Source organism: Gobio gobio (assembly GCF_949357685.1).
Source record: "Gobio gobio genome assembly, chromosome: 20".
Taxonomy (NCBI): Eukaryota; Metazoa; Chordata; class Actinopteri; order Cypriniformes; family Gobionidae; genus Gobio; species Gobio gobio.
In genome coordinates this window covers 23,910,913-23,937,586 of record NC_137113.1, presented here as the reverse complement: position 1 = coordinate 23,937,586, position 26,674 = coordinate 23,910,913, and the positions used below count along the sequence as shown (strand labels likewise).

At 38.1% G+C, this 26,674-nt stretch overlaps 1 protein-coding gene across 2 annotated transcripts; it reads left to right on the top strand.

The window, feature by feature from the left end:
* Window positions 1-956: 956 nt before the first annotated feature.
* On the top strand, window positions 957-26,066 carry LOC307116801 (vigilin-like). 2 transcript variants are annotated; one of them, XM_079801185.1, is made up of 28 exons: window positions 957-1,034; window positions 2,027-2,106; window positions 3,748-3,846; window positions 6,288-6,436; window positions 7,374-7,589; window positions 7,880-8,086; window positions 8,167-8,382; window positions 8,877-9,083; window positions 9,189-9,296; window positions 12,086-12,190; window positions 12,417-12,495; window positions 13,074-13,213; window positions 13,317-13,421; window positions 13,535-13,648; window positions 13,921-14,007; window positions 14,907-15,038; window positions 15,143-15,361; window positions 15,478-15,699; window positions 15,791-16,009; window positions 17,489-17,627; window positions 17,731-17,846; window positions 17,938-18,042; window positions 19,621-19,755; window positions 19,845-19,988; window positions 20,190-20,369; window positions 24,854-24,970; window positions 25,050-25,199; window positions 25,289-26,066. In XM_079801185.1, the coding sequence occupies exons 3-28, from the start codon at window positions 3,771-3,773 to the stop codon at window positions 25,379-25,381; spliced, it is 3,780 nt and encodes a 1,259-aa protein (XP_079657311.1). In that variant the 5' UTR covers window positions 957-1,034; window positions 2,027-2,106; window positions 3,748-3,770; the 3' UTR covers window positions 25,382-26,066. The 2 variants fall into 2 exon arrangements, with proteins under 2 accessions (XP_079657311.1, XP_079657312.1); XM_079801186.1 differs by lacking the exon at window positions 957-1,034 and having other exon boundaries at window positions 1,980-2,106.
* Window positions 26,067-26,674: the final 608 nt, after the last annotated feature.

Sequence of the window (26,674 nt, the reverse complement as noted above, 5' to 3'; positions counted from 1 at the left end):
AGTGTGATTAGGCATTCCCCTCCTCCCATCCCACCCCATCCCATTCCTGCTTACACACCCTCCTTTGGCTGCCACCCAGTGGAGAATCTCAGTGTGTGTGCTTGTGTTTGTGTGTGGTTCAGGAATACCCTATACGTTTTGGGGACACAATGTCACCACAAACATATCCGAAATCCTTATCATTGTGGGGACATTTTGGCCCCAGTGAGGAAAACAGCTGCCTAAATCATACAAAGTGTGATGTTGATAAGCTAAATGCAGAACGTTTTCTGTGATGGGTAGGTTTAGGATTAGGGCATAGAATATACAGTTTGCACAATATAAAAATAATTATGAAATTTCTCTATTAAACACGAAAACCCAAACGTTAAAAACGGTTTAATAAACATACAAAATAATAAACAGGGTATACATAGCTGTAATAGTGTAGGTACTAGCTGTGAAGACTGAGGACATAATTGCTATAAAATATTTTTCTTTTAAAATTATGTTTTAAATGTTTTTACGACGGGCTTTGAGATGATAGTTTATAAACAATAATATAAACTAATATAGAATATATAATAATATAGAATATAATATAGAACTATAAACACCAAAGGACCTTGTCTGGTCGTCTTTTATTTTGAAAAACAGGTGCGTTTGCAAATACAAAATTATTTAAACCATGATTTATTCCCCAAACTAGAGGAATAAGGGGAAATAACATTTTATAAGGATATACTCAAAAAGTAAAATATAAAAAATAAGGAAATACTTTTTTTGTCAAAATATACACAACAAAAGCAAAAATGAAAGCAAAATGTTTTTTGCATTTCAATAATGTTTTTTAATAAAATAATTATCTGCGTCAATTATTTGACATTGATTATCACATATAAACAATTAACAAACAAATAAACATACAAAATCATAACATAAAATTGTTAACATTATCATTCATGAATCAAAGATTCGATTCAGTTGAAGAGTCGATTCTCAGCAGCAGTGTTTATTGTCAGCAGACCAGCGGCTATCCTTTTCCGTCTGATAAGGTGACAAGATGTCTTTGTTTCCGTAGACGTGCTACTTATCGCACCGTTTTGTTGACGGAATGTACATATCCGCGGTTTCTGCAATTAAATTATCGTATTTAAAAGAGAGATAGACAGGCAGTATCTATATGGCTAACGAGCTGTTACATGTAGCAGATTAGCTGACCAGCTCAGATATTCTGAATATATATATTCTACTAGCTAGAATATTTACTACCAGCCCGATACAGAATGCATCTCTACCACACTTTGATATTTGAGGTTTTAACAGCTGTTTTTACTGGCAATTGTGCTGTTGTCAGGTTGTGTTTTTAGCATGTATTTGTTTACACAGATCTGCTGCTCTGCACCGAGCTTGCAGATAATATGGATCATGCATAGAGCGTGCTATAAGCATTTGATATAGTATGTTTATAGACATCAGATTACTAGAATTGCATATGTTGTTGTTTGTAATATTGACCATGCATGTTATGTAAAAACATTTATAAGTGGCTTGCACATGTCCAAAAGATGAAAACCTTTTTTTTCTCAACCCATACTTATCGCTGCAAGAGCAGACAAAATTACACTGCAAATAGATCTTCACAATATTAGACAATAACGAATGGCAAATGTCGGCCTAATAGACCATGTCTCTATGACATGTATTATTCTGCTACATTGGTAATTTGCCTCTCACTGAGTGTTAGATGGGTATGTATAAATGTGTCAATCCCATGTGTAAATATGATGTGTGTCTGTATTTTTACTGTCACTACAGTAAGCACAAACACCCACACACCAATTAGACACCTAGTCACCTGAGAGTGAAGAGAAGACTATCCTTAGCTCCACATCTAGCTATCGCCTCCCATAGGACAGACCACTGGGACTCTGCCCCCCTTCCTGGTCAACCTCAGAGGGCCTTGCCCCAAGATGCTGTTTTTTTATGCTGTGTATGTAATCACAAGGTTGGTTACAATCTGTCTTTGTTAACCTCACCCACACAGGGCTGAACGAACAAACTGACACTGAAGAGTTCTCAGTAGCATCCACCTGGACGGACTTTCTGGTTTTCGACCCTTTGCAGGTAGGTGATCTTTTACGTTATTGTGTGGTATTAAGGCGTATTTGAAAGCAAAAAAGCTACTAAGAATCTCTACAACATTTTTGTCCTGTGTCTGCCACCGTAGCTTCTCTATGTGCTTCGAAAGGGAAGGGTGAGCGGTTGCAGTTCGCAACCTCACAGCTAGATGCAGCTAAAATTTACACAGTGCACCTTTAAAATAAATCAATTTGATTCATGTAAATATAGGGGTGGGCGATATACCGATAGACACGATTAAACGGTAGAAATTAGTCAGCTAGTAGAGATTTTGGACTATCGCCTCTATCATGCGCTCATGTACCGTTGCTGTGCTCTGCAGTCACAAAAGCTTATTTGCGTTTGCATGCGTTTTTAAGTTTTGTGGTTTAAAGACAAGTGATTTTACTGAAACGCAGAAAGCAGCGAACAAGAACTCGTTTTGCTATATGTGCATGCTTAAATACACATACTTCAAAGTGACCATGTATTTGCAAGTCTACATAGTCATTTATGTCTTAAGTGAATGTACACTGTTGAGAAAGAAAACGCACAAGTATAATGGATCCGTGCCGTCGGTCTTAAAGTGACAGCATCCAAATTTACCTACTGTCTTTATTTATGTTGTTAATCAAACAAAAAATAAAAAATCTCTCATTGTTCTTGACTAATTTCACTTTTTTAACTTTAATAATAATAAATGTATATTTAATTTACACTAAGAACACTGTGTTTTTTGATAATTTTTTTAATACAATTTATGTAGCATTTCCTATTTCTAGTGTCTATATCATTTGTGTTTGTTCTATTGTAGTTTGTTTTCGTATATGCTTGTAATTAGTTTCTTTGTTCTTTCTTTATCACCGTTTACTTGTTTTCAGTAAGCATGAGTTTTTTTTTGTATTCTAGTATTAGTTGTTTGTGATTATTGAATAATTATGACATTTCAATGTTATCAAAAATTGTGATATCATAACCTTATTTAAAGCAAAAATAACTATTGTGATATATTGTTCCAAATGTAAAGTGCAGTACAAATAAAATTTATTATTATTATTATTTATTATTATTATATTGTTATTGTGAAATAAAATTACTCATATCTTGATGTAAGATTTTGGTCACATCGCCCACCCCTATGTAATTACATTAAAAATTTAACAAAATAAGTAAACAAATGATTAAATAAGTTTATAAAATTAGACTATAAATTAGTTTACATAACCAAATATTGTTCATATATGTATGTATGATTCCTCACATGAGGCTGATCATATTTGGCATTTAAAAGATTGAAAAGCGTTTTAGACAACGATCAATAATCGTTACGTTAGTCAAAGTCACACAATGCTTTTGTCAGCTTTCACAGCTGCAGCATCTTTAATTGGAGAGCTCAGGTGGGGAGAGATGCTGTTGGGCTCAGGGAGATGCCAGTTTGTGTCGAGGCCCTGCTGGGCTGCTGAAACCACAGAGAATACCGAGCTCGGCATGCACTTTATCACTCAAGTTAAAGTAGTCCATTACTGCTATGCTCTTTTAGTTAGTTTTGTTTAAGGCTGTGTGTTTGGACTAGATATTCTGCTGTTATATTTTGCTTTTTCTGTATTTCTTTCCACATGTCCCTCCTCTTCCTCCTGGTCTCTACAGGATAGCGGATCAGGTCTTGAAACATGAGCTCTGTGGCAGTGTTGACTCAGGAGAGTTTTGCGGAGCACCGCAGTGGCTTGAAGGACTTTGAGATCACGGGTATGACAACTGTAGCAAAATTAGGGGTGAAACAATTTTTTTTGTACCTCAATTCATCTCATGTGTAATGGCAGGAAATATAAAGAGGGCTGCAACAACTAATGTATAAAACATTAATAATCAAGAATGAAAGTACTCAACAAAAATCGCTTTATCTTTAGGATGTGTCATACCGTTATTATCAAAATGATGAAAAGTTGTACATTTTACAATTTCTTTTCGGTTACACTTTATTTAAAGATGTCTTTGTTACAATGTAATTGTTACTAAGTAGTATAAATTAACAACATTTACTTTACTTACTATAGAGTTAGGGTTAGGTATACAATACCAGTCAAAGTTTGGACTGGAAATGCTCTAATGCTCACCAAGGCTAAATTTATTTGATAAAAAATCCAGTAAAAACAGTAATATTGCGAAATATTACAAGTTAAAAGAACCGTTTTGTATTTTGATATATTTTAAAATTTAATTTATTCCTGTGAAGCAACGCTGAATGTTGAAAAATCATTCTTATATACTGATTATTAGAAAGTGCAATGAACAGCATTTATTTTCAGTTATTAAAGGGGTCATGAACTGGCTTTTTAAAAAATATTATACTGTAGTCTGAGGTCAACTTATGACGTTTGCGTGGTTTTTACATTCAAAAACATCATAATGAATAAGTAAAAGGCTATTTTCTGCTCTGGTTTTGAGGCTCTCTCAAGAAACGCTCAGTTTTTATGGGCGTGCCGCACTGAAGACTTGGAAGTAAATGCCCACAGCTAGGATTGGGTAAGATTTACATATTTAATGAGCTTCAGCTCCCCTGTGGTCAGTGGGGAAACGGCAACCGGAATGAATTGCCCACAGGGCTCGCAAAATGTCTTTATCAAACAAACACAATGATTCATCTCTCATCCACCTGCGATTGATTGGAATGTTATTTTTTTATTAACGTAACTTGGCCCGTCCAATCGATGAATATAACCGCGAACCGCACACACACACATACACAGCACGCGCCCTTCAAATATCAAGTCAAGAGAGTGAACAACGCACATCAAGAAAGGAATGTTATTTCACTATTTAAGATAGCCTGTCAGCAAATCGGGCTTACGCTTTGGTAGCCCATCTGGAAAACACATAGCCCCGGGACGTTGGGCTTTGCGGGCACTGGCCCATAAGCATGTCCGAGTCTGATCCCGGATCGCAATGAACCACAACACAACAAATAAAGGATTCTTCAGCCTTTGGCAGCGTGCTATGGTATGTTCAGTTAGACATGTACACACAATCAATACTATCTGTAACAATGCAATACTACCACATATAAAAAAATATTTTTTACTCACATTAGTGTGTTGCTTCATTCATTCATGTAATCTCATCCTGTCTGCAAATCCAGTCTTTTGTTTACAAACGAATCTGTGGTTAAATTAAGGAACAGGCGTGCAATGTCTTCTCCATGTGAGCTGGATATTCATTAAAAATAAAGTTCATCCATGCATTCATAATATTGGAATCCGAATGAAGCTTATGTGGTATGTTTACTGCTTAGAAATTCGATGCGGTTTAGCTCTTATGTAGGCCTATGTCATGTTAGTGGCACGAGTCGGTGGGCGGGGCTACAGAATCAGGCGTTTTTCTTCTTCTGTTGAGGCGGTGCTTCACCACACTCTAACGTCATAGCCTGGCACATTCTGAGATCGATCGTTTGCTGGGCCTGGTGTCTATAAAAGCTTTTCTTTGACTAACAAGGAAGTTTTCAGCTCTGAAACTTACAGGATATTCTTATATTACTATGACCTTTTATATATTAAAGGCTCAAGGGAACGTTGATTTCTCAATTCATGACCCCAAGTTTCATTTATTCAAATTTGATAGCATCTAATAAACTATCTAGAGCATTTATTAAATAAAAGTCTTATGTAATCATTTGTCACTTTTGATCAATTTAATGCATCCTTGATTAATAAAAATATTAATTTCTCTTTTTTTAAAAATCTTACCACATATGTTTGAATTGTATCATTGTTTCCAAAAAAATGCAGCACGACTGTTTTCAACATTGATAATAATAATGTTTCTTGAGCAGCAAATCAGCATATTAGAATGATTTCTGAAGGATCATGTGACAATGAAGACTGAAGTAATGATACTGAAAATTCATCTTTGTCGTCACAGAAATATTTAATATTGTAATCATTTTTCACAGTATTATGGTTTTTGCTGTATTTTTTATGAAATAAATGCAGCATAAGATACTTTTTTCAAAAACATAGTAACAAAATTGTAATGTTTCCAAACTTTTGACAGGTACTGCAGGTTTGGTTTAGGGTTAGTTGCATGTAATTATGCACAATTGACTGTTTTTACTACAGTAAGTACATGTAACATATGTAACAAGCACACTGTAAAATTAAGTGTTGCCTTCTTTTCTCATTGTCTGTTATTAGGTAGTGCGCCAGAGGATGAAGCATATATTCCCACCTATCTGGAGGCCTTTCCACCTTTGCCGGACAAGGGCAGTCCAGGTGAGAAGACAGGTGAGCCAGCAGGTGCCTGGAGCAAAATCCGACCCATCAAAGCCTCTGTCATCACTCAGGTAACTATAATTACTCCACAGATTGTTTGTACAGTTCAGCGCCTGAATTTTATTTTGGAAAATGGGGGGAATTCCTCCCTTGGGTGATTACCATTTAAATTGAATACATAGGCTATTAATCCCGATTCTTTACAATTAAAGATATCTTTTGTTGTTTTATCAACATTAATGACACGTGCTAGAACGGTGCTGTCACTTAAAGAGCTAGAGCACAGATCCATTATACCGTTTTCATTATACTGTCACATGACATGTGTTTTCTTTCTCAACTGTATATATTTAAGACATAACCGACTGTGTTTACGAGGATATTTGTTAAGACCGGAAATTTGACATCATTTTGTGTGTTTTTGACCATTAAAGTGCTATAATCCGTGAAAAGGAATTTTGTTACTCACAAGCTGTTTGTGATGCGGCTCTATTTATGTGCGCAGAGAAAACCATCTCTCAGAGAGCGTGCGAGTACTGAATAGTTTAAATGTTTAAATTGGTAAGACTTAAAAAGTCGTGCAAATGACAAACTTTAGTGACGATGCAACACTGGCCCGATTGCGCAATTGACAATTCCGTCAACTGTCCCGACTCTTGACATGTGAAAGTCTTGTATCGCTGCCTGCAGTGCACGCTTTACACTTGCCTTGTGCAATCGTTGTTTAAAAACTGAGTTTTAAAATGAATGATTTGGTCTTATAATCTGTGTGTATTTTATTTACTCATACAAACCTACATAAAGTGAATGAATGTTTGCATGAATTTCCTGCATTATAAGTGCGAGACCTGCGCTAATTATTAAAATTATGCGCAATACTCGCTCCGAAAATTCGAGCCCTGAAGTGTGTGTAAGCTGCTAGTGATCTGGAAAATATTCTTGTTGTGGCAATCAATAACACGAGAGCCTGCCACACTTTTTCTCCTTTCACACCCTTTGCACCTTAAGGTGTTCCATGTCCCTCTGGAGGAGCGGCGGTATAAAGACAACAGTCAGTTTGGTGAGGGTGAGGAGGCGAAGGTGTGCCTGGATATCATGCAGAAAACCGGGGCACATATCGAACTCTCGCTTGCCAAGGACCAAGGCCTCTCCATCATGGTGACTGGAAAATTGGACTCGGTCATGAAAGCAAGGAAGGAGATTGTGGCCCGACTGCAGACTCAGGTGCTTATTTGATTTTTGCTCTTCTTATACAAACCTATTTGCTGTTTGGTAAAAAAAATATATTTTAAAGGGTTAGTTTCAATTCATATTGATTTAATTTTAATCTCTTTATGAATGTTCTGAACTGTCATAGTTTTGGGTGAATAGACTTTCAATGGAGGGACAGAAATCTCCCATTTTTTATGAAGATGAATGAAAATCTTATGGGTTTGGAACGACTTGAGAGTGAGTAATTGATGACAAAATTAAACATTTTGGGTGAACTAACCCTTTAATGCTAAACTTCACAGGCCTCAGCGACTGTGCTTATTCCAAAAGAACATCATCGGTTTGTGATCGGGAAGAATGGGGAGAAGTTGCAGGAGCTGGAGCTGAAAACAGCCACCAAGATCGCTATCCCCCGCTCTGACGATCCCAACGCCAACATCCGCATCACCGGCACCAAGGAGGGCATTGAGAAAGCTCGCCATGAAATCCAGCTCATCTCTGCAGAGCAGGTAACCATTAAAGGTAGATGAGATGAGGTTTTATATTTCATTCCATCACCCTCATTATGTGTCCTCGCTGTCTGCTTCAGGATAAGCGTGCCGTGGAACGTTTGTCTTTTGAGAAAGCTTTTCATCCATTCATCGCTGGTGCATATAATCGACTCGTTCAAGAGATGAGTCAAGAGACTGGAGCTCGTATTAGCATCCCGCCACCCAGCGTACCCAAAGATGAGATTGTCATTACCGGCGAGAAGGAAGCGGTGGCCATGGCGATCGCCCGCATCCGGGCGATTTATGAAGAGAAGGTGATTTAATTACGCTACCGTGCTGTTCTTTTGAACTTTGTATATATCAAAGAATCATGAAAAAAAATGAGCACTGTTTTCATAAAAATATTAAGCAGTACAACTGTATACAACTTTGTTATTAATATGAAATGTTTCTTGAGCACCAAATCAGCATATAAGAATGATTTCTAAAGGATCATGTGACTGAAGACTGGATTAATGGCTGCTGAATATTTAGCTGTGCCATCAAAGAAATAAATAACATTTTAAAATACATTCAAATAGAAAAGTTATATTAAATGGTAATAATATTTCACAAAATGACTCTTTTTTTTTCGACCAAAAATTGCAGTCTTAGCATAAGAGACTTATTTTTAAAAACATTATAATTAAATCGTACCAACCCCAAACCTCTAAATGGTATTGTATTTTAATTACATTATTTTGTGTACACACATGCAATTATGTCTCTGATGACGTTTCCTGACCTCCTCCTTATTATTTACAAGCAGAAGCGAAAAACGACCACAATCTCGGTAGAGGTGAAGAAGTCACAACATAAGTACATAGTAGGCCCTAAAGGCAACACCCTGCAGGAGATCCTGGAGAACACGGGGGTGTCTGTGGAGATGCCTCCTCTGGACTCCGCATCGGAGACCATCATCCTCAGAGGGGAACCTGATAAGCTGGGTCCGGCTCTAACGCAGGTGTACGCCAAGGTCAGATGTATTAAAGATAGTAGATTTGTGTAGATCCACATTTTTTGGCCTTATTTTTAATAGAATGCAATGGCATCTTTAACATGGCACTTGTTTGTTCTGCAGGCTAAAAGTGTGATTGTGGTGGAGGTGATTGCTCCGGCCTGGCTCCATCGATTCATCATCGGCAAGAAAGGACAGAACATCAGTCGCATTACACAGCAGCTTCCTAAGGTATTAAAGGGATAGTTCACCCAAAAATGAAAATTTGATGTTTATCTGCTTACCCACCAGGGCATCCAATATATAGGTGACTTTGTTTCTCCAATGGAACACAAGACTAGTGGAAAGCAAATTAAAGGCACTTCCCGAGGCTGGCCACTCTAGCGAGGCGTTATCTCTGTATTCCCGGGACATCAGTGCCATCTGAAGCCTTGTTTAAGGCTTTTCGTAGTGTGGTTTTGGTCAAGTTTACTAAAGTAAACATTGTCACGTATGTTCTTCTCGCCACTATTTCCTGATGGTTTATAGAACAATTACCCCGAGTTGCCCTTTGTCGTTTCAAAGAACAGCACAACGGAGAGCGCAGAAGGCGTGCACGCAGTCAGAGGCTCGCGCTGCGGAGACAGACAATAAACAAAGCTTGAGAGGGTGTTTTCTGTCAATAGGTTGTGCTCCAGACTAACCCACATCAATTAGACATGTTACTTTAAAAAAAATAAAAACAATACAAGGTGTGGATAGAGGTAGGCCTGCTATTTTTATTTGACAAAAAAACTATTCCGGTTCTTCAAAGCTTCAAACGGATTCAGTGTATTTTTGTTTTGTCATCTTAATTTAGTAGATTATTTAAGTGAAAAATATTTAGTGTAGGCCTATTTATTTTATTATTTTTATTTATATTGTATCTGATCTGTATGCTGCTGTTTGCACGGTAAAATAAACCAGTCTTTTTAACGGGTCATAGACACTCGTCAATCGTATTTTTTTTTTAATGTCAATTCAATATTATAATCTTATCAGTTAACTGTTAATAATCGGATAATGAGCAGCTGTTGTCGGTTGGGAAAATTAACCGACTGAGCATCCCTACAGCAGTGTATTTTTTATTTAATTTTAATTAAGAATAGACAACACTGTCTTTGCTGCATTTCGGCTGCTGTCTGTAGATTCCTTCATGCACAACTCATATTCTTTCAGTTGTTTCATACGCAAATGTTTTAACAGCGGATATTGTTTAGGGACCTTGTCACCACGAGACAAATCGGCATTGCAAATTGAACATGTAGCTCGACTTGAATCGCCTTCTTTTGACTGAAAGTTCTGCCACATTTTCTGATCACAAGTTCCATTTTGACTTTCTCACAGCCTGTATTCGAACGGTCCACCTAGTAAGCACCTTCCCATAAACAACTGCGCCGTCATTACGTTCGACCAGTGGAGCGCGCGTAGTGCAAGCCTAGGGTTCGGTTCGGTGGAAAAAAATTCTAAGGTTCAGCAGAAACCGAACCCCGTCAAAAAGCCCAATATTCGGCCAATCCTGGATTCGGTGCATCCCTAAAAAAAACATGCACAGACAAATCCAAATTAAACCCTGCGACTCGTGACGACTCATTGATGTCTTAAGACACGAACCGATCGGTTTGTGCGAGAAACAGAACAGTATTTATTTTTCAGAATTCTGTTCAGAATTGAACAGAATTCTTTACCTTTAATACACCACTATGTCCAACAGCCTTGAGCACGCCATCACTTCCAGTGAGTGAGGCCTGTACAAGATATGTTGTGTAAAACTACGTCAGATCGTGTACAAAACTCACTTCCGGTGCGTGAGGTCTGGGGGTAAGCAGATAAACATAAAATTTTCATTTATGGGTGAACTATCCCTTTAAAAAGCGAAATGAGGACTCACTGTTATAAGATACTAGAATAGAATATGGCAAGTGAGAACTGAGAATAGAGTGCTGTAGGGATGACGTATTTTTGTAGGCCAAAACGAAAGTTAGCATAACACTGGATTTTTTCATTGGCTTTTGGATTCTTGCAGAAAATCTGACCAACAAACGTTTTTGATGTTTTGTTGATGAAGATAATCTTCACAATTAAGAACAACTTTGATGCCTAAATACAATCAGCAGAAATAAAAAGGAATGTTAGGATACATCACAGTCACACAACTTCAGTATCAGCCCAACTAAGCTTCTCACAACTTTTGAGTCTTAATTTAAAATCTACAATTGAGAAAATTTGATTTTAAGGACAGTCGTGACTCGTGGCTTAATGTTTAGAGAGTCAGACTGGTAACCCGAAGGTTACGGGTTCAATTCTCAATCCGGCAGGAAATGACTTAGGTGCCCTTGAGAAAGGCACCTTACCCCCAATCGCTCCCTGGACGCCACAGCATAATGGCCGCCCACTGCTCCGGGTGTGTGTGTCCAAGGTTTGCGGTGTGTGTTCACTACTCCTAATGTGTGTGCATTAACTTGGTTGGGTTAAATGCAGAAGACAAATTCCGTGTTGTGTTACCAAACTTAGCTTTCACATGTCACTTTCACTAAGAAAAATTTATTTAAAATAGTTTACAAGAGCTTAAGTATAAACACAACAAGACTGAAAAAGCGGACAAGTGACAGCGTGATGACATTTAATGTCACCGACAACCTCTGTAGTCCTATTTAGCCACGTTAGCTTTTTTCAAGAAAATAAATATTTTCATAGAATAAAATTAAATTGTTCCCATCACTATTTTCATTTATTATTTGTTGTTCCAGATGGAACTCAGACTGGAGTTCAAAAAAAAGAAAAAACTTTTCGGGACATTGGAAACGGAAGTGCAAAAATGCTAATTTGTTTCCGAGATTTAGGACTTATCCCTGGAGCACTGTATTCCTTAATGTCTAAATCCTTTAATAATGAATAATAATATATTCTATCACATAAAAAGCATTAATATTAAAACTCTTAAGCATAATCATAAACAATAGGCCCTATATTGTGATTCTGTGACTGTTTCTCATCACTAGGTTCATATAGAGTTTACTGATGGAGAGGAACGTATCAGTCTGGAGGGACCGACGGAGGAGGTAGAACAAGCCCAGGCTCAGATACAGGAGATCATCAAAGACCTGGTCAGAGAACACTTGAATATCTTATTATCAGTCTGTTCATTTTTTTTAATGACGATAGAAATGTGAATTAAAACTAAATAGAAAATGTCAGGGGACAAATGTTTGGTTGCCAAATCATTTAACATATGCTATTATGTTTTTTTTTCTTCAGTTTTAGACTGAATTTGTGGAATCAAAACATACTGTTTAGGTATAGTGCTCAAGTATTTTATTTTTCTTCGTTCAGATGGCGAGAATGGACTTTGCAGAGATTAATATTGACCAACGTTTCCATAGACATCTCATTGGCAAAAACGGAGCCAACAGTAAGTTTAGAATCTTTTAGAAATGTTTAATAAAGAGCTCATGGCAGAGCTAGAAAAAGTAATGTTTGAATAGTCAAATTGTGGTTTTACACGTTATTTGACTGCAAGCAGCGCACAATATCACAATTCAGCAGATGCAAATGTTCTTTTCCCTCTCTATACAAATATCTATACAGTCACGAAACTCTAGAGGACGCAGACTGATAGGTCCTTTACATGCAATCACTTCATTACTGCATGGTGCGAGCTGATTGGGCTCTGCTGATCCTGCAGCCAATGGGATTGCTTTCTTAACAATCAAATAGTCTGGTTCAGTGTTTGTTGTAGGTTATTCCTGCAGCAATCATTCATCACATTATAAACAATAAACAACATCGGCATTGTAGCGTAGCAAGAGTTGTCATGTTTTAAATATAATTTTTCATGTCTCTTCATGACCACAGAGAAAAAAAAACAGAGAAAAATTATTGATTGTTTTTCACACTTGATCTGATTGTTACCTTTGAGTTATCCATAACATATTTGTTACAGTAAAGTTTTAAAAGTAGATAATTGAATTTTTTGGTGCTTTTCGCTAGTAAATCGGATAAAGGAGCAGTATAAGGTATCAGTGAGGATTCCTCAGGACTCAGAGCGCTGTGGGTTAGTTCGTATCGAGGGCGATCCTCAGGGAGTACAGCTCGCTCGCAAGGAACTGATGGACATGGCCCAGCGTATGGTGAGGCGTACTATATATGGTAGCACAAAAGCACTCTATACATGACATGAACCCATCTGCATGGTTTAAGATTTTTAATTTTCTAGCATTTTTGATGCTCTAGGAAAATGAACGCACAAAAGATCTGATCATAGAGCAGAAGTTTCACCGCACCATCATTGGGCAGAAAGGAGAGAAGATCAGAGAAGTGCGGGACAAGTTCCCTGAGGTGCTCATAGATATATTTTTGTAAAACACAGACAGCCATATTCTGCTTTAAGTTTTTTGTAGCATGACATGATAGATGATTTCATATAGATGCCTTTGGTTTCATTTCTGCAGGTCATTATCATCTTTCCAGACCAGCAACAAAAAAGTGACATAGTGCAGCTCCGAGGGCCTAAAAACGAGGTGGAGAAATGTGCAAAGTTTCTGCAGAAACTCATCGCTGAGCTGGTACAAGTGTAATTTCCTCTTGCTTCCTTCCTGCTCTGAAATAACATTTGCTTAGTGACTAATACATAGTTCACAAATACAGTAGCTATTATGTGCTCAGGCAGCTGTGGAATTATTATACTCTGCCAACAGATGACAAATTACAGATTTTTTTTCTATTTCCTGCAATGCTACTGTAGTCTGTTTTGAAGGTATATTGACTGTTGTTTACAGTCGAGAAATTAAGCCTTTACATTTTCTCATGTATAATTATATGTTCATCATGTTATTAGGTTGAGAGCAGCTTCTCAATTTCTGTACCCATCCACAAGCAGTTCCACAAAAACATCATTGGCAAAGGAGGTGCCAACATTAAAAAGGTGAAGAAACAGCCATTTTATTTAGATTTGTAAAGTTAACTTTTTTATACTGTAACAGAATTAATAATCCTTTAAAGCAAGGGTCTCCAAACTCGGTCCTGGAAGGCCGCTGTCCTGCAGAGTTTAGCTCCAACCCCAATTAAACACACCTGAACCAGCTAATCAGTGGCCCTGTCCCAAATGGCACCCTAAACCCTCGAGGTCTTCCTCTGAGTCCGCACTTTCACGACGTAATGCCGCTTTGACTGCCGGAAGAACTCCGCTGCAGAAGTCAGTTTTTCAGGGCCTGAATCTTACTAGGGCCTTGTAAGACACTGATTAGCTGGTTCAGGTGTGTTTATTTGAGGTTGAGCTAAACTCTGCAGGACAGTGGCCCTCCAGAACCGAGTTTGGAGACCCCTGCTTTAAAGTGATAGTTCACAGTATGATTGTCTGTCTTCTGTTTTTTTTTTTATATTTCCATACAAGGACAGTTCATAGTAATGTTATTTTAGTATTATATTATAATCATTTATTTATAATATAATTTATAACAATGTATTATACAATTTTAGTATAATTTATTATTTCTTATATTCAGTAATATTTCATATTTTGTGAAGTGTGTTCTACGCTTAAAACAAGCCGACTGTTAACTTTTTACATTCGGAAACCGTTCGGTATACGCGTGCACCAAACCGAAAGCCCTGTACCGAAACGGTATATATATATATATATATATATATATTTTTTTTTTTTTTTTATTATTATTATTTTATTATTTATTCTAGTAATTTTGTTATTTTGTCATGTTTTTTATTAGTTTTATAATATTTATTCCAAAATATACAGTACAATTTCTGTTTTTTTGTTGTACAAATTGTTTTTTTATATTAGAGGTTGTTGTTGTGTCTATATAGATACGTGAGGAGACCAGCACCAAGATTGATCTCCCAACGGAAAACAGCAACTCTGAGATGATTGTGATCACAGGCAAGAAGAGCAGCTGTGAAGCCGCACGAGATCGGATCCTCGCCATTGAGAAAGAGCTGGTGAGAGAAACACGAAGCTAGAGAACGTGTTAGAGGTGTAATTCCCAGTACTCTTAGTTTTTCCTTCTCTCTCAAATTCTCGCTTAATCTTTCAATTGTCCCAGGCCAACCTGAAAGAGGCTGAGGTTTCCATCCCAGCCAAGCTGCATAACTCTCTGATTGGATCCAAAGGCAGTCTGGTGCGCTCCGTAATGGAAGAGTGTGGGGGTGTTCATATCCACTTCCCTGCGGAGGGCTCAGGGTTGGACAAGGTCACTATCCGAGGTCCTGCAGAGGAGGTGGAGAGAGCCAGGAGACAACTGTTGCAACTGGCGGAGGAGAAGGTAAGTAATGGGATGAAGATGAACAACAGAAAAGCAAAAAAGACAGCAGTGCAGGAAACACTGTTATATTTCCAGTCATTCAGTCTATGTGAGACATTTGTCTTTTGTCCCAACAGCAAGTCAACAACTTCTCAGTGGAGCTTCAAGCCAAGCCAGAGTACCACAAGTTTCTGATAGGCAGAGGAGGAGCTAACATCCGACGCGTACGGGATCGAACCGGAGCACGGATCATTTTCCCATCACCAGATGAGCCAGAACAGGACCACATTACCATCATGGGTAAAGAGGAGGCGGTATGGCTTGCTCAGAAAGAGCTGGAGATGCTCATCAAAAATCTGGTATGACAGAAGAGAAAGTTGTGTATTTGAAATTTGAATTGTTTAGTTTCTTTATATGCACCTTCTTCAGTTCATCTGTACTTCCCCTCAGGATGATGTGATAGAGGACAGTATGATCGTGGAGCCCCGGCATCACCGTCACTTCGTCTGTCGAAGAGGGCAGGTGTTGAGAGAGTTGGCGGAGGAATATGGCGGCGTAGCCGTTAGCTTCCCTCGCACGGGCACACACAGTGACAGCATCACTCTCAAAGGACCCAGAGAGTGTGTGGACGCTGCTAAGAAACGCATACAGGAGATCGTTCGAGATCTGGTGAGTCTCTAATCCAATTTTGACTGTGTTGTTGTTGAAACGTGAACTTATACGTATTGTGATTTAATATTGTAAAATATTAATATTGTTTTCTGTAGAGGTCGACCGATTGATCGGTTTTGCAGATTAATCGGCACCGATAACCGATTGCTGGAACAATCGGCAAAAATCCACACAGTTAGTTTTTCCGTGTTGCGTCCGTTACTGGAGCGGCTGAGAAGAGTCCGCTGTCATTATACAGTACAAGAGCGTCCTCTAGAGGCGAAATAAAAACTATCACTGACGCCTAGTGGAGTTTGTTTTGACACGTGAGGCTGCACGCTGTACAGAATGGGACACTTCAGATGCAGATTTAAAACTGACAATAAAACGGTATGTTATACAGTACACTACACTGCATGTCATTGTAAAGTCATTCATTTGTTGACTAGATGCTGCATTAGTGGAGAACAGCAGTATGTTTGCCGTCGAGGTTAATAGGATGCTAACATTTGTAGCCTACCTCAATGTGACCAAAAATACATGCAAGTCCGACCCAAATGTTTAATGTCACAATTGTCACAAACTATTTGCATTAGTTTATATCCAGCTGGTCGCTTTTATGTATTCGTTATGCAGCAAAGTTGCATATTTAAAGTGTCATGCAGCTGACAGAAACGAATAAACAAATCAGAAACGCATTCAATTTCAGCTCTTTTTTTATCGTCACTGTAATACTTATCTTTTTATTTTGATGAGTTAATCATCAAGTGTTCTAAAATAGAAGCAAATGAAGTGTGAGAGTATACATACATTATACATGTGTCTAATATCAATGCTATGGCCTTTGTGTAGAAAATTAAAGATGGCCATCTTTAAGCATGACTGTTTGGATTTATATGAAATGGTAACGCTTTACAATAAGATTCCATTTTTAACATTTAACTAAGGTTAATAAATCATCGTTTACTAATACATTTTTACATTTGAAAGTTGTTTCTCTTAACATTAGTAATGCACTATCAACTAACATGAATGATCAAGGTATAATAAATATATGAATATCTTTTATATTTAAGAAAAAGTACAGTACATTTTCATGGTTCAGTACTGTTTTTAAGTTTTTGTAATAGAGTTTAGCACGATTTTATGTTATGTTTGTTTTTATTCAGTATCTATTTGAAAAACTATCGGTTGATTAATCGGTTATCGGCCAGCGTGGTCCAACTTAGTTATCATTATCAGTAAAATCCACTATCGCTCGACCTCTAGTTATACAGTACTGTTCAAAAGTTTGGGGTGAGTAAGATTTTATATTCTCAAATAAATGCAGCCTTGGTGAGAATAAGAGACTCTTTAATGAGAAAAACATTAAAGAATCTTACTGACTCTAAACTTTTGAGTGGTAGTACATGTAGCCTGCTTATGAAGGAAATATCAGAGAAGAAACACTAGCACATTCCACTCATTGACTGTCATTATCTGCTGGTGTGTTGTCAGGAGTCACAGGTGAGTGTGGAGGTGTTGATTCCTCAGCGGTACCACAGAGCCATCATGGGACCCAAAGGCTGCAGAATACAACAAATTACACGGGAACATGAAGTCCAGATCAAATTTCCAGATAGAGATGAGTCTGCAGGTATTTCAAATTAGTTCTCTCAAATTAGTTCAGATGTCATTGTATCTGTTGATGACGGCAGTGTTTACGAGCTGTAATTTTTTGTTTTATTTGTGGCTGGCAGCTCAGGAACCTGCACCTCAGGAGAATGGGGATACGGACCTCATCCCTCGGAAATGCGATGTCATCACTGTGACGGGTCGGGCAGAAAAGTGCGAGTTGGCACGTGCAGCTTTACTCGTAAGGAATTCTGGAATTTCAGCGGTCTCTTTTGTCCTTTGTGGATTTGGTTTTGATCCTCTTTATCCTGCCTCTTCTTTTTACACTCGAGGCCTTAGTTCCTGTGACGATTGATGTTGAAGTTTCCTATGACCTTCATCGATACATCATAGGACAGAAAGGAATTGGAATAAGGAAAATGATGGAGGACTATGAGGTAGAGACATATTGAATGATACTTTATGTACACTACTTGTCCAAAGTTTGGGGTCGGTTTGGAGGTTTGATGTTTTTGAAAGAAGTCTTTTATACTCGCCAAGCCTGCATTGATTGTAATATTGTTACAGTTTAAAATAACTTCTCATATTCTTAATATTGTTTTTAGTGGCCATTACTGCAGTCTTAAGTGTCACATGATCCTTCACACCTTTTTATATATTTATAACATATGATACAGTTAAGCAACACCACACGACTTCCTGAGTACCATCACAATTGTTTCTCACAGCAACACTCAACCGTGTTTTCATTACTGAATGATTCAGTGATTTGAATGAATCAGTTTAGTCAAATAATCAATGACCCATTCATAAACAACTGCCTCATTCTAGAATGAATCAGCTGTTTGAACGAATCGTTTGAATGAACAAATCAATGACTCACTCATTAAGGCGGTCAATTGCCGCCACCTACTGGCGGTTTAGTTTCATGTTTACCTTTTTTCACCCAACATTTCTTATTTGTATTTTCAATTTATTTAAAGGGTAACTTCAGTGATTTAGCATTAGGCTTTGTATCAGTAGAAACCCGGTAGTATATTCAAATTATGGGACTTTCCCCCCTCATATCCCCCTGAGATGAGAGAATTATGCATTTTATTTCTAGAAAAATTCCTCCGATGACGCAAATATCGTAATTTTGCGTCATCTGAGGATTTTTTGGCCAGAGGCTAAAGACTACAGCCACTAGATGGAGCTGTTCCGCATGTTATCAACCCGCCCATAGGGGAGAGATCTCACGCACAGAATGTAAGACACAGGCGGCCGCACGGACAATCATCATAACGCAGCGCGGTGCAGAGTAAAGTGAGTGTTTCAACTTTTCAATGAATTCCTGTGATAGTTTAGCTTCCATATGCGATCTGAAAACGTGCCAGGCTGGCGATTAACGTTACCTCAGCTCTTCGTGATGAAGGAAATCTGACACTGCTGAGGAAATCTGACACTGCTGCGTCTGTGCTGTGACTTTCGTTCGGCTCACTCACACTTTATTGAAAAGACACGTTCAGTTTTTAATTGTAGTGTTGAAATGATTTTATTACTATGAAGATCAAAACGACGGTGTACGGAGTGGCCTCGTAGGGCAGCGAAGCAAGTGCATTCTGGGAGTTGTTGTCTTTCATCCACATGAGACAAAAATACATTTTCTGTCTTTTCTCAGTCTAGAAGGCACCAAATTCAAAAATAATTTCACATTTCTACTGCATAAATGACCCAGTTTAAATACAAAGCTTAATGCTAAATCACTGAAGTTACCCTTTAAGGTTATGATACTGTGTTAGGGTGGTAACACAGTATAAACCAACCAACCATAACAGAGTGCAGTGAACAAAACCGTGTTAAAGGGATAGTTCAGCCTAAAATGAAAATCAGTTACATCACCATCATTTAATTCCAAACAAGTATGACTTTATTGTCTTTTGTGGAACACAAAAGGAGATGTTCCTTTTGTGTTTAATGAACAAAAGAAAGTCAAACTGACGAGTGAAGGTGCCTGATTGTACTGTACTCTATAGGTGAACATTTGGGTTCCTCAGCCTGAGCAACAGTCAGATATCATAAAGATCACTGGACAGGTGGAAAGTGTGGAGCGGGCCAAACAGGGGCTGCTGGAGAGAGTCCAGGAGCTGAAGGCGGAGCAGGAAGATCGGGTACAAAATCTGACATAATTTCCATATACAACGTGAGACTTGCTTCATGATATTGATATTCATTTATTGTTTACTAAATCTGTTTGTAGGCCTTACGGAGCTACAAGGTGTCGCTCACTGTAGAGTCCAAATATCACCCCAAAATTATTGGCCGCAAAGGAGCTGTCATCTCTCAAATACGCAAAGACTATGATGTCAATGTGCAGTTCCCTGACAAGGGTGATGAGCAGCAGGTATGTATGAGCAAAGAATGTGTCTCAAAAGCAGATTGTTTTCGAGAGGGCATTTCCTCATTCTTTAACCCAGACTGGTTCTGCCCTCGTTGTTTTAGAATTCTTCAGCTTTTTCTGTTACTCATACCTTTCATACCTGCTATCATATTTCTGTCTCTCTTCCTGTCAGTCTTTCTTCACTTGTCTTTGTCTCCTTTCTAGGATGTAATCGTGATCTCAGGTTATGAGAGGAATGCTAATGAGGCCAAGGCAGCTATAGAGCAGTTGGTGGCAGCGCTACAGGAAATGGTGAGCGAGGACATCCGGCTGGACCGGCGGGTCCACGCACGCATCATTGGAGCCCGTGGCAAGGCCATTCGGAAACTCATGGAGGAGTTCAAAGTAAGAACAGTTTGTGTATTCGCCAACAGTAATAACTATCTAAACTGGAGTACGTAGTCATAATATTTAACACCGTAATGTTAAAAAGTATATTAACAACAAGAAGAAAAATGAATAATTATAGAAAATATCATCCTCAATAATAAACTATTCTTGTTATTATTAAACCAACAATACCATCAACAATAATAATAATAATAAAATAATAATAAATATATTTAAAGCATTAATAATTATAATAATAATCTAATTATGTTAATACTATTAATAATAATTAAAAGAATATATCATTTATTAAATAATATTATTAATATTACTTCTATTCCTGTTATTTTTGTTTAAATTAGTGTTATTAATGTTAAAAAAGCAATAACCATCACTAATAATAATTATTATTGTTGTTTTAATTACAGTTTTTCTCAAATGCTAAAACACATTTCACAAAAGTTTCCTCCATGTTCCCCAATGTCTAAACACAACACCCTTTTCTAAAGCTACATAAACACAACCGCACCTTCTCACTTCAAACTTTCACACCAAAAGAGCAGCTCGAAGCTTTCAAAAATGTAAACACTATACACATCATTACACACTACAGCAAAACAATTGAAAACACAATGCTCAATTTGTGTGAAGGTTCTTTGTTTCATAACTGACAATGCATATTTTTAGAAACTTTACAGTAATGGATCTTCTTAGATCTCTGCAGAGGATTAGGCATTTAGATTTGTGAGTTTCATATGAAGAGTATAAATCTATAGTAAATTCTGCATGTACACTACAGTAACACAACTCAATGCAAAAACAGAATCTATTGCACACAACAGTACTCTTGAAAACATGATCAGGGTGTGAAGTTTTTTTTATTTACTTTATTCACACACCACACACACACACACACCACAATCACTGTGCGGCATCATGTCGCTGAGCTGCATCGGGCCACATCACCTCATCCACATCGCAGGCTATATTGTCTCTTGCCAGGCACCGCGGGAAAAATGCCCTGGAATGGCGAATCCATCCTTGGAAGGCCTCCACTGGGATGTCAACACAGGCCAGCTCCATTGCCCTTAGGAGGTTCTCTCTAGTGTATGGTTGTCTGTCATAAACCTTCCATCTCCACGATGAGAAGAACTCCTCTATAGGGTTCAGGAAATGGGAGTAGGGTGGCAGACAGACGTTTAAAAAGTGGTTACTGTTGGTGGTGAACCACTCTCTGATTTGGTTTGTTCTGTGGAAGCGTACATTGTCCCAAATGATTACATAAATGTGATGTGCGGGCCCAGGATGGTGTTGTTGGCGGTCCAGGAGGATGTCTTTTAGCTCCTCTAGGAAGGTGAGGAGACGTTGGCTGGTGTAAGACCCAAGGACAGCATGCCGGTGGACAAGCCCCTCCAAACCCATGGCCGCACAAAGAGTAATATTACACCCCCCCCCCCCCCCCACCCCACCCCCCCCCCCCCCCGTTGGCCAGGAACCTCAGTGATGGCTCTTTGGCCAATGATGTTACGGCCTCTTTGCCTTCGTTTCTGCAGGTTGACGCCAGCCTCATCCAGGAAGAGGTACTCATCGTGTCCAACTGTAATATCCTCTGTGAAAATGTGAAAGTGCACAGGTGTTCAGAACAACAGTCAATCAGGTAGCACAGTATTGTCCAGAAGTAATGTAGGCCACTGAGCAACACAGTATGTCCACTAACTGTACTGTGAACACGGATGTACAGGGAGTGCAGAATTATTAGGCACGTTGATTTTCTGATCATATTTTTTTCCAGGCACATTTGACCAATTCCAAACCACAGTAATCCTAATAACTACTATTAATTTAGTATTTAATAATGTATAAGTGATATATAATTGTTCATGAAGGCTGGAAATGAAAAACACCTTATATTCAGGTGTGCAGAATTATTAGGCATGTTTTCTTTTACAGATAAATTGAGCCAAAAAAGAGATTTAACTCAGACTGAAAAGTCAAAAAGTATTAAATGCCCATGAGAAGGATGCAATACTAATGCAATACTAGACATTGCAGTTAAGGCGTGACCATTGGACAGTGAAATGCTCGTTGGGTCAGCAGGGTCAGACAAAAACATGTGGCGGAGAAAAGACACCTATTAACCGCAAAAGAATTAAGAATTAAGGTGAAGAATTAAGGGTGAAACCATCAGGAACCCTTTAGTCTCCAGCGCCACCATTTTCCAGAGCTGCAACCTACCTGGAGTCTCCAGAAGTGCAAGGTGTCAGGATCTCAGAGACTTCAGTTAGGTAAAGAATCCTAAAAAATGACCCCCACTAGATAAGAATCACAAGCTGAAGTGTTGTAAAATACATGAAGAAGGTTTTTTTATAGGCTTTATGGACAGATAGGTTGAGAGTGATTCTTGAAGGACCAGCACCACATCCTCTAGTACCACTGTTTGAAGAATTCATCTTCCAGAATCTGGCAGTACGTTTTGGGAGTTCATTTTAGTCCATCCTGAAGTCCGTTTTGCAGAGATGGACTAAAAATGAACTCTCAAAACGTACTGCCAAATTCTGGAAGATGAATTCTTCAAACAGTGGTACTAGAGGATGTGGTGCTGGTACTTCAAGAGTCATTCTCAACCTATAAAACCTATAAAGCCTATAAAAAAGCAGGCTTCATGTATTTTACAACACTTATGATTATGAGCTTATGAGCTTATGATTCTTATTTAGTGGGGGTCATTTTTTAGGATTCTTTACCTAACTGAAGTCTCTGAGATCCTGACACCTTGCACTTCTGGAGACTCCAGGTAGGTTGCAGCTTTGGAAAATGGTGGCGCTGGAGACTAAAGGGTTCCTGATGGTTTCACCCTTAATTCTTCACCTTAATTCTTAATTCTTTTGCAGTTAACAGGTGTCTTTTCTTCACCACCTGTTTTTGTCAGATCCTGCTGACCCAACGAGCATTTCACTGTCCAATGGTCATGCCTTAACTGTAATGTCTAGTTTTGCATTAGTATTGCATCCTTCTCATGGGCATTTAATACTTTTTGACTTTTCAGTCTGAGTTAAATCTCTTTTTTGGCTCAATTTAACTGTAAAAGAAAACATGCCTAATAATTCTGCACACTTGAATATAAGGTGATTTTCATTTCCAGCCTTCATGAACAATTATATATCACTTATACATTATTAAATACTAAATCAATAGTAGTTATTAGGATTACTGTGGTTTGGAATTGGTCAAATGTGCCTGGAAAAAAAATATGATCAGAAAATCAACGTGCCTAATAATTCTGCACTCCCTGTATACTTACTTGCACATACTCGTAACGTAGGTCTTTGTGTCGCGCAGAGTTGCGCTCAAAGGGAACCCTATAGACCTGTTTCATCCGCATCTTTTGGCGCCGGAGAACTCTGCCTATTGTGGCCAAGCTGACATCAATGCTCTCAAAGTTGACATTATCGGCAATGACTTTGTCTCTGATCTCCCGCAGTCTCACGAACCATATCCACAATGAGGGTTTCTTGTGCCGCTGTAAATATGGCAACCCTCCCACCTCTATGTGGCATTCTCGCATCTCGTCCGTAATGATGGTGCGAGGTTGTCTTGCTCTCCCTCATGGACCTTCTCCTCTCCCTTGTTGGCCTGCTCTTCTTCTTCCATGGTCAGCTCTTCTCCCTCCTCTGACTCAAATTCCTCTTCCCCTGACTCTGCCTTCATCCATTGTGTTTGTTTGGAATCTTCAGCAAACTGTGCACTCTGAACTTGCTTTTATACATGTGGTCACAGCATTAGCAACAAGTGTCTTCAATTTTGAGTCGTTGTGTGTAATGAATGACGCCAGGTGTGTTCATTGTGTTCAAATATTGCTGACTGTGGCAAGCATTTTGCATCACATGAGCTTTCATTTGAGAATATGAGCAGAGTTCTTTTGCAACTTGTGTTTTAGCAAGGAAAAATGTGTTAAGATTTATGAGAACGGAGGATTGTGTTTTGTGAATTGTGTCTTTATGTGAAATGTGTTTATGATATTGGAAAATGATGGCTAGATTTAGTCAATGTGTTTAGACAACTGGTCATTTGGTTTAGAGGATTGGTTTTTGTGTTTTAGCATTTGAGAAAAACTGTAATAATAGTACATAATAAATAATAATTCTAAAAAAAGAATTATTTAATAATGTTTATTTGCAAACAGTGACAGAACTATAACACCTAAACTTAGGTGATAATATTTATCATGATAATAAAAAGTATTTAAAAAAAATATGTATAATAACAACAACAGTGATAATATTTATCACAATAATTACTTTTATTATTATAATTTTTTTTTAAATATATTATTATTAAATAAAACCTTAATCAATAAGAATAATTCAGAAAAATTTGATTATTTCACAAAAATGTAGTACTTTTTTTATTTTAATTTTTATTGAAAATTAATGATTCAGCTATATACTTGCTACATATTTGCTTCAGAGGAGCCTTAATACTTATCTTCTTTATTCCAGGTTGATATACGGTTTCCTCAGCCAGGTTCTGAGGACCCGAACAAGGTTACTGTCACAGGACTGCCAGAGAATGTAGATAACGCCATTGACCATCTGCTTAACCTGGAAGAAGAATATGTGAGTTTCTACACGGATAGATTGCGTCTCTTTTGTTTTCCTTTCTCTTACATTCACACTTACTCATCTTTCCTCCTAGATGTTGAGTGTCACAGAGACAGAGACTCTGGCAGCTTATATGAAGCCTCCTTCAAAGACGATGGGGACAGGAGGAAATGATGAGGATAACAAAGCCCTGGCTAAAGGCTTTGTTGTGCGGGACGCCCCCTGGAATGCACAAGGGAACAAGGTCATTTCTAAAAGAATTACTTAACCACTGTGTATCACAAAGCTTAATTGCCATCATAATCATTCCTTTTTCCTCTTTGCGACATCCAGGCACCAGACATGAGCAGTGCTGAAGAGTTCCCTACATTTGGATCTGGAATAGCACCGAAACAAGCATCGGCATGGGGACCCAAAAAGTGCTAAACGAATGGATTTGTTATGACCCCAGATTTCACATCTCTGGCACTTAAGAACAAGAACATTCCATATGATTTGCTCTTGTCTTTCTCCTGGTGCATTTAGTGACATTACAGGACTTACTTCTGTCCTCTCCCTCCTTTGCCTGAATAGTTCCTTAGCATCGGTGGATAGATGTTATTCAGCACTCTTCAACTGCCCACAGGTGGTCACATGTCAGTTCCTGTTGTCCTTTTTTAAAGGAAATCACAGAAACACAACCTAAAGTAACAGTTTGCGTCGCTATCCACCTGTTGTTTTGAATCGGACCACAGATGGCTAGGCATTGGAGAACGAGGCAGATGCTCTTTTGTTTTGATTATGTTATTTATTTGACTGTTTATTGCAAGAGAACCCCTAGTTCACTGTGTTTGAGTTCTTTTTTTAAGTCCTTGATAGTTTTTACTGGTTTTTAGTGTGTGTGTGTGTGTGTGTGTGTGTGTGCGTGCGTGCGTGCGTGCTGATCCATCTGAATGCACTCGTTTGCTGAGTTTGAAGGCTGATCAATACTGATCTCTTTTTTATATATTTTTTTCTGTATTTATTAGTGTATTTATATGTCTGTTATTTATCAATTTTGTTCAGTGACTGAATATTCAAACTGATGGGTGTGGATGGTTTGAAGCATAAAAAAGTTTTAGGAATTATTTTGCATTATGCTTGGTTTCTTTTGCTTCAGGAAATTGTGTGTGTGTGTGTGTGTGTGTGTGTGTGTGTGTGTGTGTGTGCACTAGTCGTAGCTTATTTTCACAAGATCTCTTGTTTCTCTCTGTGTGTGTGTGTGTGTGTGTGTGTGTGTGTGTGTGTGTGTGTGTGTGTGTGTGTGTGTGTGTGTGTGTGTGTGTGTGTGTGTGTGTGTGTGTGTGTGTGTGTGTGTGTGTGTGTGTGTGTGTGTGTGTGAGAGATTTTCCTTTGAATCTTAACATTTTGCCATTCAATTTGCTCGTTATATATAAAGTATTTTTCATTTCATCTTTGCTTTTAACTCAGAAGTGTAAGAAATGAAAAGATGTGTGTGATGTTATTTTTTAAACCCCATGTTGATTAACAGATTATGAGCATTTCTAAGTAAAAAAAATATTATTAACACAAATGACAAAATCACACTCTTGCAGATTGCTGGTTCTCAATTTGCATATATTTACTTAAAGGTGATATGTGTTTTTTTTTAATGTTAACATTTCACCTCACCATTCATAAGTGGCTCTGTGGTGCTATCAAAACATGTCAAAACATTGCTCTGTTTGAGCATGACAGCTA

Coding starts and splice junctions, on each gene's coding strand:
- LOC307116801 (XM_079801185.1), top strand. CDS start 3,771: ATGAGCTCTGTGGCAGTGTTGACTCAGGAGAGTTTTGCGGAGCACCGC. Junction 9,084..9,188: donor TAACGCAGGTGTACGCCAAG/GTCAGATGTATT, acceptor TTTGTTCTGCAG/GCTAAAAGTGTGATTGTGGT. Junction 17,628..17,730: donor AGATAGAGATGAGTCTGCAG/GTATTTCAAATT, acceptor TGTGGCTGGCAG/CTCAGGAACCTGCACCTCAG.